The 12,798-nt window shown below is 35.7% G+C and overlaps 1 protein-coding gene across 1 annotated transcript; it reads right to left on the reverse strand.

Moving 5' to 3' along the window:
- Positions 1-2,254: 2,254 nt before the first annotated feature.
- Positions 2,255-12,553, reverse strand: LOC124163873 (cell division cycle-associated protein 3-like). Its single transcript, XM_046540977.1, has 5 exons — positions 12,417-12,553; positions 12,103-12,276; positions 11,862-12,006; positions 7,346-7,539; positions 2,255-3,129 (listed from the first exon to the last, which is right to left on the reverse strand). The coding sequence occupies exons 2-5, from the start codon at positions 12,271-12,273 to the stop codon at positions 2,887-2,889; spliced, it is 753 nt and encodes a 250-aa protein (XP_046396933.1). The 5' UTR covers positions 12,274-12,276; positions 12,417-12,553; the 3' UTR covers positions 2,255-2,886.
- Positions 12,554-12,798: the final 245 nt, after the last annotated feature.

The raw sequence follows: 12,798 nt of genomic DNA on the forward strand, positions 1-12,798 counted from the left end.
AAGGTTATGGGGACTTGGCCCTTTCATTTTCTCAAGTTTCATGATGGTTGGGCTCATGTAAGAATGACAAATACAAAGCCTATTCACCATACCAAGAACCCAAAAAGGTTCTTGAACCATACACTGGATGTCCTGTTGTCAACCGAAATTGGGGAAATCAGCATCCATGGGCAAATTCTGTTAAAAAAAAACCTTCTAAAAACAACTGTGCGGATCAAAAGATGGGTCATCTGCATGTTAGGGATAGATCTGTGCCACCTGGAAGCTCCACCAAGCCTGCGCTTCTCTGTGCATTCAAGAGTTCTTGGCATAAAACAATTTAGCAACACTACAACAGCCCTAGTATTGTTTATACACTTTTCTTGCTACTAAAGATCAAGTGACCTGCAAGGATTTTTGAGGTAGTTGAAGTGGTCCCATGAATTTGGGGTGAGCTCGACCTGGGTTTGGATAGGCCTCTCCTATCCAAACTAATCAACTAGTTGAACCACTCAGTAAGTAAAGCAATCTAAACTACTGTAATGAATTCCCTTAAGGCCGTTTTACACGGTACACGGAATTGCACAGGTTAGAGCTGCATTAATTTCTAAAATGACGTGGAATTTCGCGAATGCATGAACGAAATTAGAACAGGGGCTATTTTGCCATCTCGCATGTGTTCTAGCAATTCACCGCTTTACACAACGCAATTTTGATTGCGCCTTCACACGTACGTCAGACTGCGCAATTCTGTGTACCGTGTAAAACGGCCTTTAAAGCTGTTAATGATAATGCTTTACAAAGCATTTCAAAATCACCTGAATCTTCCCAAGAAATATGGCCATTCCTGTATTGTAACATATTGGAAACACCTGAACATTCACGAGCAAGCATAAGTAAGGTCAAGTCCAGGATGAACTAGGTATACCCTTTTTCCCAGCTGGATGGTAGGGAGCTAGTGGCCAATCAGAGACGCTGCCCCTCTGCCTCACCACTCCCTCCTAGCAACATTGCCAATCCCTGAAAATAACTGCAAGCAAGGCGGAATGAACGCCAATAACCACCAAGAATTTGTCAACTCTGTGAGCTGGGTAGCGATGATAGCGAGAGACTGAAGACACCACCCTTTCGTATGCCACTCTTGTTATTGGCTAGAAGAGTGAAGGGTTACAAGCATTTTCAAGGTCACCCACAATCATTGGGAAAGAGAGAACAGTAAGCTATCGCTCATTTCTATCAAGGCAACACTAATTTTTCAGTAAAATCATTTTGAAATTGAAGATCACATACAAGTTGTGCTTGCATAGTGTACCAGCTGGTATTTGAAGAGTGGTACATATATGCATTCAATGATACCATCAGTTCCACATTACGAGTACGGTTTAGGCAGTGGCGCAGACTCCATGGGTAAGTCAAAAATTCGCTATGGGTTTGAGAAAAAAATGTTTCAAGCTTGCCGATTTTCCCTGGAGTGTCCAGATATCGAGATTCGAGTTATCAGGGTTCTAAGGTCGATCATATGACTCTTCTAAAATGCTTAAAAAACTTAAAACTCACTACTTATAAAATTTTCCGGGGCAAGATCCCCGGTTTGGCCCCCCCCCCCCCAATATTTTTTGTAAGTCGGCATCCCTGGGTTTAGGCAGCTTCTATCAGATGTGAGGATTTATTCTTAGATCTAGTGACTCCCAATCCCTTCCAACCTCTGCTTTGACGAGTTCATTACAGATTTAGCAGCTCATTCAGTACTGGTTACCATGCCGCAGTCCTCATTTCAACTCTTCCCCGTGAACTCCTAGCCTTCCGTCTAAATTACTATATGTACTAACTTTAGCTCTTTTCCTTTCCATTCAATTTTCCTAAGTCAAATAAGTAAAATATTGGCTCCCATAGAGGCAAAGGAGAAAAATGTTAACATTCAACTCAAATTCTCAAAGATCACACTCAAATTACAACATTCAATGACTGCCCAATTTCTTAATCGCAAGTAGATATTTAAAATCAGTAGTTTGTGGAAATATGCCAAGTGTGTTGTTATAAAAATACCTCTGACTATGAACGTCCATCAGTTAGACAAAAATGTACACAATAATCACGCTGAATCATCAAAGTCACTGAAATTTTAATTTGTGAGATTTCTGGAAGCGAGGCAAATCCAATCAGTTTCAGTCGGTACCATCAATATAAAGACAAAATCCAGATTGAAGTAATCCATAAGGACAATTATGTGAATGCATCACCTAAAATGGAAGTTTAATGACTAAACCAACCAAAATAAAATTTAATGTTTATTATAAACAGTCCCTGAGTAAGAGGGATGGTTAAAGAGAATAGACAATTTAAAAAATCACTTTGATCTGTACAAAAGTTACTACATTAACATGCAAAATTTTCTTACAAAAGTAATTTAAACACAGATAGGGTTTGTGTCACGCCAATCACATCACATTGGTCACATTTTTGACAGAAAACTGCCACATGAGCAATGAAATTTCCATTACCAAATAGTTGATTATCAGTAGTTTAAAAACATATCAGTATGAAAATAAAAAAATCATCATCCCAAGAAAGAATACATGTACTAGCAGGTAACATAAGTAATAAGACATAAATGGTAAAATTTACATTTATCACACTATTATACCACAAAAAAGTCACTGAGGCCCAGAAACTAAGGGGTAGATTTTGAATATGAAATCGGCAGGCCACACCAGGCAACTTGTCTAGAATACAACAAGTAAAGTCAGAGTTTCTCATCTTCACAGATCAGGTGCCAGTGAGAGGCCTTGGGCATCCATGTGAATGTTCCGAGTAGATATCAGATCTAACATTGGCGAAATAAAATCAGAAGCTGAGTCATATAAATATCACAAATGCTAAAACAGCCAACACATCCTTGCCAAAATATTATATGATCATAGTTGCATCTCTATCCCACTCGACTGAGGCCCTCTTCCTCGGCAGGGTAGCAGCCTTTATCATAGCATGTGGTGGGGTATTTTCACAGTTCAATCCATTTTTCTGACTTAAAGGATATTTTTGGAATGCATTATCATAAACTGAACGTTGCTGCTTCATACGAAGATATGTGGCAGGAGACATCACATCAGAAGGTGCATTTGAGGAACGAGTACCAAGAGGTGTTCTGGTCTGAAAATTAAAAAAAAATATATAATACTGATTAGAACACATGAACATATGAAATGTAAATTAAATAAATAACAGTCATTGACAATTTTTCCAAGAGACAACATCAAAGAACATCATTCACACTGGAGATATTTAAAGAAATCACAATATTTTGGACAAGAAAAATTAATGTGGTCATTTAGCGCAACTTCCCCAATTGGTACAAGAACTTTGGAAGTGGATGATACAATGCATTTGGCGGAAATAATGTTTATCCAGTAATTAACAAATTAGAAACAGGAAACCACAACTAAAACCTTGTTGCCAACTCAAAACATTCCTGATACAAAACAATAACATTACATGCCCCTTTCAGTATGATGTTAAAATTTAATGTCTTACTATGAAAAGAACTGATTGAAGTTAGAAAAACAGAAGTCTTAGCATTCTTGAATACCATACCAGCTTCAGCGATTACCTATACACCCATGTCTCGTATAGCGCAATTTCGATTAGCGCAATTTCGATATAGCGCAAATTCGTTCCTCGGGGAAACATTGCAATGCAGTGTAGCCTAATCAAAAATTTTAAACGCTCTCGTGATGAAACGTGAACTTGCGCTAAGTGCACACGTAATTTCTATCAATTTACGCATATTAATATTATTTCTTGCCTCAAATCTTCTTTTTTTGTTTATATATTAATCGAAATTCATTGCTGTGCAATTGCCAAAAGTATTACTCGTCATTGGGTCCAGATAGCCGGCCTACCGAAGATTTATCTCGTCTCCTTAACAGAATGATAATAAATAATTTAGATCATTAATTAAGCGTGGGGCTAGTGGAAATGAGTTTTTTTTTCAGCAATACGGTTTGAGACGTATTTTTGCCGTCGTAGGTTACCGGGCGATTGACTTCCAGGTAGAGGGTCTACGCTAAAGCCTTCAAGGTCATCGGTATTCACGGGGGAGAAATGGAGCGGTGGCCGAGTTGCGCATGAATAGCATCAACACATAAAAGGGTCCGCTATAGAGTCTTAAACACAATGGCTTCGTTCCCTCCCCGCAGTCATAGCCCTTCTGCGTCTCAGGAATACAGTTCAGCAGAAGAAGGTGATTTAGATAGAGCCATACGTCAGAGTAAAAACCAAGAGAATATGGCAAAAATAGGAATGCGTGTAGAAAAATCAAGAATTTATCAAGAAAAACCATTAACCTAGAAGAGGACTTGAGAGAGGTCAATTGCTTTGAAAATGGAGAGCGTCAAAGCGATATTGCGCGGAAGTTTAAACTCACGATGCCTTATTCTGAATAAAGACGAAGCTAAAATATCAGTGACCTCAGCCGCACCAACTTCAACCAAGCGGTCTACACATACGGAAAGTTCATGGTGAATCAGTACAAAAAGACGAGAGTGGTAATCGCTCCGAGACATTAAGTGAAAGCTCCAGTTGGTTCCAGAATTTAAACGGCAAGCAGGTATTTTCAGTGCGGCGATATCAGGTGAATCTGCAAGTGTTGATAGCGCAGCCACCACAACATTTTCTGATGAACTCCAAGCTGTTATTGAAAGTGGCTTCTTTCCCCCTCAACTAGTTTTTAGTGTTGATGAGACGATATTCTTTTGGAAAAGAATGCATTCTCGTTCATTCATTTTCAGGGAAGGAAAACCTGGATCAGGTTTCAAGGCATTTAAAGACTGTTTCACGTAGCTGCTAATGACTCGGAGGACTTCAAATTAAAATGATTTATCATTCATAAACTCCGCTAGCTATGAAATGGCATTTAAAGTAGCATTTTCCTGTCATTTCGATGAGCTACAAAAGGGCCTGGGTGACACAACAGTTGTTTTTAGACTAGTTTGAAAAATCGTCAACTGCCGGCAACGCATTACGATCTCCTGAGATAGCAGATGTTAACCCACCCGCACGACAGGATGGAATTTCGAAAGCACGTAAGAATTTTTTTTAACGTGAATAAAAGTCTTTGAATGCGTGAATACTATCTTTTAAGATGTTTTAAACTATAAATATTTATAGAAATTATGTTTTCTAAGGCTTTTTATGGGAATATAGATGTTTTAGAGGAAATTCAATACCAAAGACCTATGCTACCAGGAACGCATCCCTATCTTCCCTATGTTAAAACGCTCTCGTATAACGCAAATTCGTATAGCGCAAAGACCCCAAGGAACGCATCCCTTGCGCTATACGAGACATGGGTGTACTAACTTAGTGAATGAATAGTAGGTACTCACACCTACAAGCAATATATTTAATCATGTGAAAGAGGAAATTTGTGGTGTAATGGCTGAGGGAAATGAACACCAATGATCATTGCCATTCTTGACTGTCATAAATTAAATGCATATAGAAACAGAAATCACTTTCTCCATAGTAAGAATACAGGCAATGACTGCATTCAGACAAAGATGGGTTACTGCACACTTTGTTGATATAGGCACTTGTGTGCAGCACTTACAGATGCCACATTTACCATGCAAAATGACAAAAAAAAACAGGAAATTGGGGCTTGTGGTACGACAATTCTAAAACAAATGATTCCCCTACAGCCCCTGAAAGCTTTCTTTAAATGGATAACCAGCAGAAAAGGTACACAGTGCCATTGAAGAAACATAATTATGAGGGCACCATCACCACCACTCACACTACAGTTGATTAAATTTTATGAGACTGGAAATAGGTGGAAGGACTATTTGAGAAGCCTAATGCAATTCAATTGTGTAGGCCAAACCTCAAAATATTTTTACCAGTCTCCCAGCTACATGTTATAGGATTTTCCACAGCCCCAATCTGTCTTGTTATGGGTTGCCACGTTCCTTTCAAATTTGAAAACTTAAATATCCCACCCTAACAATTTTTTTACATCAGAACATGGACATAAAAATTGGCAATACATCCCTCCCAAACGAGACATAGTGAACCTGCATCATGAGAAATATTATGTAGACTAACAAAGCAGTGCCTCAAAGGGACTCAGCAACAGCTGACATTAATTTCTTATCTCTTACTTAATGATTGATATAAATGGCAGGTCTGGTACATAAATGCTTAGTTATTTGAACGTTTTAAAAATTACTGAGATGTCTCAAATTTTTAATTATTGAACCTAACAGATTTACGTTGGTCCATACATACAATAAATACTAAAGCTAACACTATATTTATTACCATGATCTGGAATTTGATATTAAACATACTGTCAGCTTTTACTAGTAAAAATGTCACTTTGGTTATTTGTTAAACAAAACTGATTAGACTCTTATGAATTATTGGTATTGGCTTTTAACAGCAAAATATTTCAAAATATGAAATTATATATTATAAATAATTGGGGAGTAATTTTCTTAACATTCATGTATAATAGGAAAATACAATGAGAAAAATTATCTCATTCACTCCACAGACGAATGGTGGAAGTGAGAAAACATTCATTCAGATACTTTCAGGTTAGCTGATCAAATTGGATTTGGAAGAAATCAATCAGGCTGGCAGTAAGACCTGCTAAGTAAACTTTTTTACAAGGTATGACTTCAGAATTTTTCAAGAATTATATTTAATATTCAAGTGAATTTTTGTAAGCAACATGTCAGTCTACTAACTTCTCCAGTTCCTGAATTTACATTCTCATCTACAGTAGATGCATAGCTAGCATATCAGGCCAGTAGCTTGTGAAATGCTGAGCTATACAGGGATTTTGCTAAGGTACTCTATGCCCTAGGGTAAGTGTTTTTCGGTTTCCAGAAAAATACGAGAATTACCAGTTTTCTAAGACTTCAAAATTTCATTAGTAATCCCAGTTTTGGCATCATTGGGAGCATTCAGAGGATGCTACATAAATTATGATTTTAATTAATTGACAATTTAGCTTTTCCTTCTGCTTTTCCAAGCTTCATTCTGAAGTTTATCCATTCCAGATGATCCCTAAACCCCAAAATATTAATGTGGCCTTGTGTGTAAGGAAATCAGGAGTATTTAATTTCTTCACAAGGATATCAATATACACTGAGATACCTTGCATAAGTCACCAATGTAAAGGCAAAAATCAATAAATCTAACAGTATTTCAAATATAAAAGCTGTCATACGTCTTAAGCAGTAATTACCGATGGCCTAGTGTAAATATCCAACAGATTATACAATTAATTCATTCGATTACAGATTTTGTATATGTGTTATAAGGTACCTTGGCCTCATTATGAGTAAAAAAAATGACTTACCTTTTTAGGCAATGATTTTGAGGAATTTTCTTTATCTGGAGAGAAGTTCAATTTCTGAGAGGGAATCTTCTTAACTTCTTTGGGCTTTTCATTGCAAATAATGTTTTCAGAGGTTACGGTTGGGTTAAGACTCTTTTCAATTTCCAATAATTCAGCTTCAATACTTTCAAGCATGTTATCAAACTCTTCGATTCCTGCAACAAATGAGAAACTCAAAATTTCACATTTTGTTACAATGGATGGTGACATGAGGCCATCAGATGAATATTTGGAAATTGGTACCACTACACCATTGTTACAAGTTTAACCCTTCATGAGTAAAACTATCATCTAAATTACACAAATTTCCATATTTACCCACAGTTACTGTCGGGCTACAAAATAATTACCAAAAATATAGATACATATATAAATATATATAGACGGTACAAAAACCAAAAAAAGAGTAGCATTATTGAGAATTCTATAAATAGTCCAGGAAATGAAGCTCGTAAAAGTGCAAAACCTTGCAATTTTTTCAAACTGAATCGATTTGCACAAAAAATTTGGGATTAGACTAATTATACCCCCTACTTAAAAATCTATATTATCCCGAAGGGCGCTTTTTATTTTTTAGGGGTGAAAACTACCCCTAAAAGCTAAAACTTATAAAATTATATTTTAAAGCTAAATTTAGTTTAAATTATTTGTATAATTATTTTTTATGCTTAGAAAATAATTTTAAGGTGTTGCAACCCATAATAATCAACCCTTATTGGGGGTTAATGTAAAAAAGAATTTTCAAACTGAATCGATTTGCATAAAAATTTGTTGTTATACTAATCATACCCCCTTCAAAAAATTTTCAAACCGAGTCGATTTGCATAAAAATTTGGAATTTGACTAATCATACCCCCTTCAAAATCTATACTATCATACCCTTCTTCAAAATCTATACTATGCCGAAGGGCACTTTTTATTTTTTAGGGGTGAAAACTATCCCTAAAAGCTAAAACTTATAAAATTATATTTTAAAGCTAAATACGGGTAAAATTTAGTTTAAATTATTTGTATAATTATTTTTTTTATGTTTTGAAAATAATTTTAGAATATTTCAGCCCTTATTGGGGGTTAATTAAAAAAAATTATTCACCCTAAAAATATAAATAATTTTACACATTGTATCTTCTCATTCACTTTCTTTCTCCTTTTATTATTAGTATTCATTTTTTCCTCTGATGATTTTAATCACAGCACAGAAAAGATATAGCAATAGGATAAACAGAACAAGCTTCGTCATGGTAACATAAACAAATAAATGTACATTTATGTAGACATTGCATGAAACACTATGAAACATGAAACTAACTAACAAACGGAGACTGTATGGCTTCCAGTCTTCCCACCACATGCATGCACACAGGTCACTGTGAGCGAGAGCACACATACTCACATATGTGTATATATGCATACATCTTATGGGTATTTGTGTTTATTTTGTAGCAAATTTGAGTGTATCGTTAGCTTCGAACGTAAAGCACACAAAGTATATACTGGTTATGAGGAATGTTATGCTCTGAATTGTGGCTTTCGAATTTTTCGAAAATAAATTTTATTGGTATTTCAAACATAGCTCCTTTATTTTTGATGATAGAATGTTCATTTAATTAGTATTTTGTAGGGTTTTTACTGACTACGAGGTCATGTGAATTAAATTTTTTTCGAGTCCTTAATTTTGAAAAGGGGAGGGATTTAAGGGTTTAAATAAGGTGGAGCTCCCTTGTAAATACAGGTTTTAATTATCAATATCTCACCAAATATTTATTCTACAGAAAATTTAAACACACCAAAATATTTTAAAATGAAGAAGCTAAAATTTATTACCCGTGCATTTTTTTCATATCTCCAGTTTTTTTGGAGTTATTTTGAAAAAAAGAGCATTTTAACGAAATTGTAGAAAATGGCTTTTCACTTTTACCTCCAGTTATTTCAAAATTTAGAATTGTAAATTAAACAAACTTCTAGGATCAATTAACAATGCCTAAATAAAGAATAATTCTGAAGGGCATTGATCAATTTTGACTAATGTGGTAATAAGTTGTTTTCACTGATTTTTTTGTAGAAAAAAGTAGGGACTGATCTTATTTTTAATCATAACTCGCTCAAATTTCATGATAAAATTTTTTTTTCTCATTCGAAGAAAGTTTTTTTTTAATACTTTTAAACAGATTGCATACGTTTTCCTCGAAAAATACATTTTTTCCCGCTATTCGGTATTGAATCTTTCAAATTTAGCGTATGACAAACAAAAGATAACCATCAACAAGTTGTAGCTCGGTCCGAATTGGTCATAAAGGAAATATAAAATAAGATTTTTATTTAATTTTTTACAAGCTACAGTTTTGTAACTGACAATTTCCTAATAAAATTAGTACTTTTCAAGTTATTTGCCTATAACCGATAAAAATCGTTGATTTTTTCGTCAAAAAACTGTTACTTTCAATCGCAAATAACTCGAAAAATATTAATTTGACGCAAAAAATGGAGGGAACATTTTATTCTTAAAATTCATTTTTCTATCAATTTCTGAGGTCAGAATATAATTAAAATTTTCCACCCCCGAGATGGGGTGGAAACCACCCCCAGGGTAAAAGCGCCCGTCGGCATGATATAGATTTTGATTCTTGGTATATTCCCTACTTATTTTGATAATTTCAAGAAGATCGATTCAGTTTGAAAAAATTGCAAGCCAAAATGCTTCATTTCCTGGACTAAAAGGTCTTAGAAGTTTTGACAAGGTTTTATTTACACTTTTACTCTACAAACCATGGCATGAGCCCTTGGGACATTACTCTTAATCACTGATTCTCCACAGGTCCATCTCCTAAGTGGCTCCCCCTCCCCCACCTAAATAGTTCATTATCAACTTTCACAGGAAGGAAAAGGTATTTTGCTGCAATGTGCCTTTAAAACAACAATCAATGGTGTAGGATAATTCAACTTTCCCACCATGCAAAAAATTCTATAGCTTGAAACGTAGGCTGCAGTGATATTCATTGATGTCAACGGCTATTGGGTGCAGCAGCACATGGTGCTTAGCCATGCGAGCTTTCATGGCCATTGCAGGTCGCATCATCAGGCAGTGAATGAGAAATTGGAAATATGTTTTCAATTAATATACTAGTCAACCCAACTCACTCCACTAGAGTAGTGGGGGAAAAGGATGGCACGGACATCAGAAGAACTCTCAGTCCTGTCCTTGAGCTGCAAGCGGACTTTCCCCGAGCATGTTTACTCTGAATACGGGCCTAAAATTTTAATCGCTGAAACGCAGGTGTTGGCCCAAGAAATTTTTGATGAAAGATGACTAACTCAGGAGGCAATTGAAATTGAGAATTTCAACCAAGTGGACAGAGTTAAACTCAGCCAGACGTGGAAGAGAATCTTCCAAAAGAAACAACGGCAACGGTAATTCCAGTACTGTTTCAGCTATGATTCACCTACCTGCCACACCACAACGGGAGAGGGCAGGGTAATATGTAGCTGCTCCCGAAAGCAGTTGACATAAATAAAATCTTTTATCTATTTTGAAAAAATATTTTCTTATCTTTTAAGAAAAATTAGCAGACTAGCCGTCAGTAAACCTTTACTAAGGAGTACACATTGAAGGAAAAATTTCCAGACAGGCAATACTATGACATTAGTCTTGACAGGATTCGAGCTAGGATCCTTTTGTACCATACCTTCTATTCACATTAGGTACTAATAACATAACTTTCACCAATGGACCCCTAAGAGGGAGGTATCTGATGCCAGATGTGTAGATCAAAAGGTCGCTTGTTTGGGTACATATCAGTTTCAATAGTAGTAGTAATAATATTGGATTTTGCCTCAGATTAATTAATTCTCAATGAATTTCAATGATTTAAAATAAAATTTTTCTGTTTGTTTCGAATTAGCTGAATTTAATTATAACTGAAAATCTATTTTACACAAATTTAAACCTTTACATAGAAAATTAGATAAGCATATATATTTAAAATTTCATCACTTCAATTACATATTAATGCATTGTTTCGACTTTAGCGACGAATATTAGTTTTATTCTAAGGAAAAGGGACGAAAGAGATGCAGTTCTTTTCCAAGTTTTCCCCTGACTTTTCCAGAATTTCTAAATTCCCTAACAATTCCTAGTTTCCATAGTGTTCGCCACCTTTAAGATGGATCAATGATAGATCTCAAAGCGAAAAAGAAATCAAAGAGCCCAAAATGAAAAGAAATTTATCTGTACGTGACGCTGGGAGGCGGCGATCATTGGCCAACATCACCTTTGCCCTTAAACAATTTTCTCCCAGCGAGACTGAAGACTCCCTGAAATTTGCCGAATAAGACATAAATTTCTCCACATTTCCTTAACAAACTTCCCAGGGCTAACACTAGGGATTATCATCCCACCCCTACTTAGTTTTCTATGAACCGCAATCTGTATTGGCAGAGTTCCATAAACCTACATATTGACGAAAAATAGCATACATACCCGAAGCTTCCACCGATGTCAAGTCGTCTAACGAGGGAAGATCAACATCTGACGACCTCATAGCCTTGGTCGAAAAAGTGCTAACTGGAGTGTCCAAATTGGTCGTTTGCTTGCACGGAGTGGTCTCTGGAGTTCTGAAATCGTCCTGGAAAAGACGACAGGCATTAATGGCAAGGCAAATTAATAAATCATGCGACTGAGTTTAAAATGTTACCATCAAGAGCGACTTAAAAATGCATACCCTCTCGCTGCATATAACCTGGATTGGAGTTCTAACTATTTCGGCAGAAGGGGAACGAGGGTCTAAATTCAATATTCTATGCACTGTTCCTTCGTATTCAGGCTCAGGAGTTTCATTTAATACCTCCTCTTTCGTACAATACGTTGCATGGCGACTAAAGAAATTCCCCATATCCTGCGGACGAATTTTATATTTTACTCCGTTGATTGAATTGAATTTAAGGTTAAAAGATTTATAAGAATAAGAGGCACGTAATCAAAATCACACAAACACAAAATAACTAATATCACATAAATGAAACTAAAGAAACTCACTCAACGATTGTGCACAGCACGAATATTACAATAAGTAATGGAGTCCCCTTGGTGCACGAGTCGTTCCGAATGGAATGAATGAGCCAGAATGAGCTTCAAGAAACACAGAATTCTTGAATTTAAATGGTGAAATAGCATTCATTTGTTCAACGGTCGTTGATAGTTATACGTAAGCACACAAGAGGGCATTTATTTTAAAGAAAACTAAAATTTTCCAATAGAGTCGATATATTTAAATAAAATTGATGATATTACATTCAAATTCGTATTCAGATGTTAAAAAGTCAATTATAAACAGCAAAATATCAATTAATCAATAGGATACGTAAATTTGTAAATTAATTTATATGGTCGGGTCCCTGAACATGAAAGTATATTAGAT

This window comes from Ischnura elegans, chromosome 8 (assembly GCF_921293095.1).
Source record: "Ischnura elegans chromosome 8, ioIscEleg1.1, whole genome shotgun sequence".
Classification (NCBI taxonomy): domain Eukaryota; kingdom Metazoa; phylum Arthropoda; class Insecta; order Odonata; family Coenagrionidae; genus Ischnura; species Ischnura elegans.

Bases quoted from the DNA above. Each gene is read 5' to 3' on its own strand.
- LOC124163873 (XM_046540977.1), bottom strand. From the start codon at position 12,273: ATGGGGAATTTCTTTAGTCGCCATGCAACGTATTGTACGAAAGAGGAG. The intron at 12,007-12,102 runs GTATGCATTTTT...CGTCTTTTCCAG, and splicing joins AGGTTATATGCAGCGAGAGG to GACGATTTCAGAACTCCAGA. The intron at 3,130-7,345 runs GTAAGTCATTTT...TTTAATTTTCAG, and splicing joins CAAAATCATTGCCTAAAAAG to ACCAGAACACCTCTTGGTAC.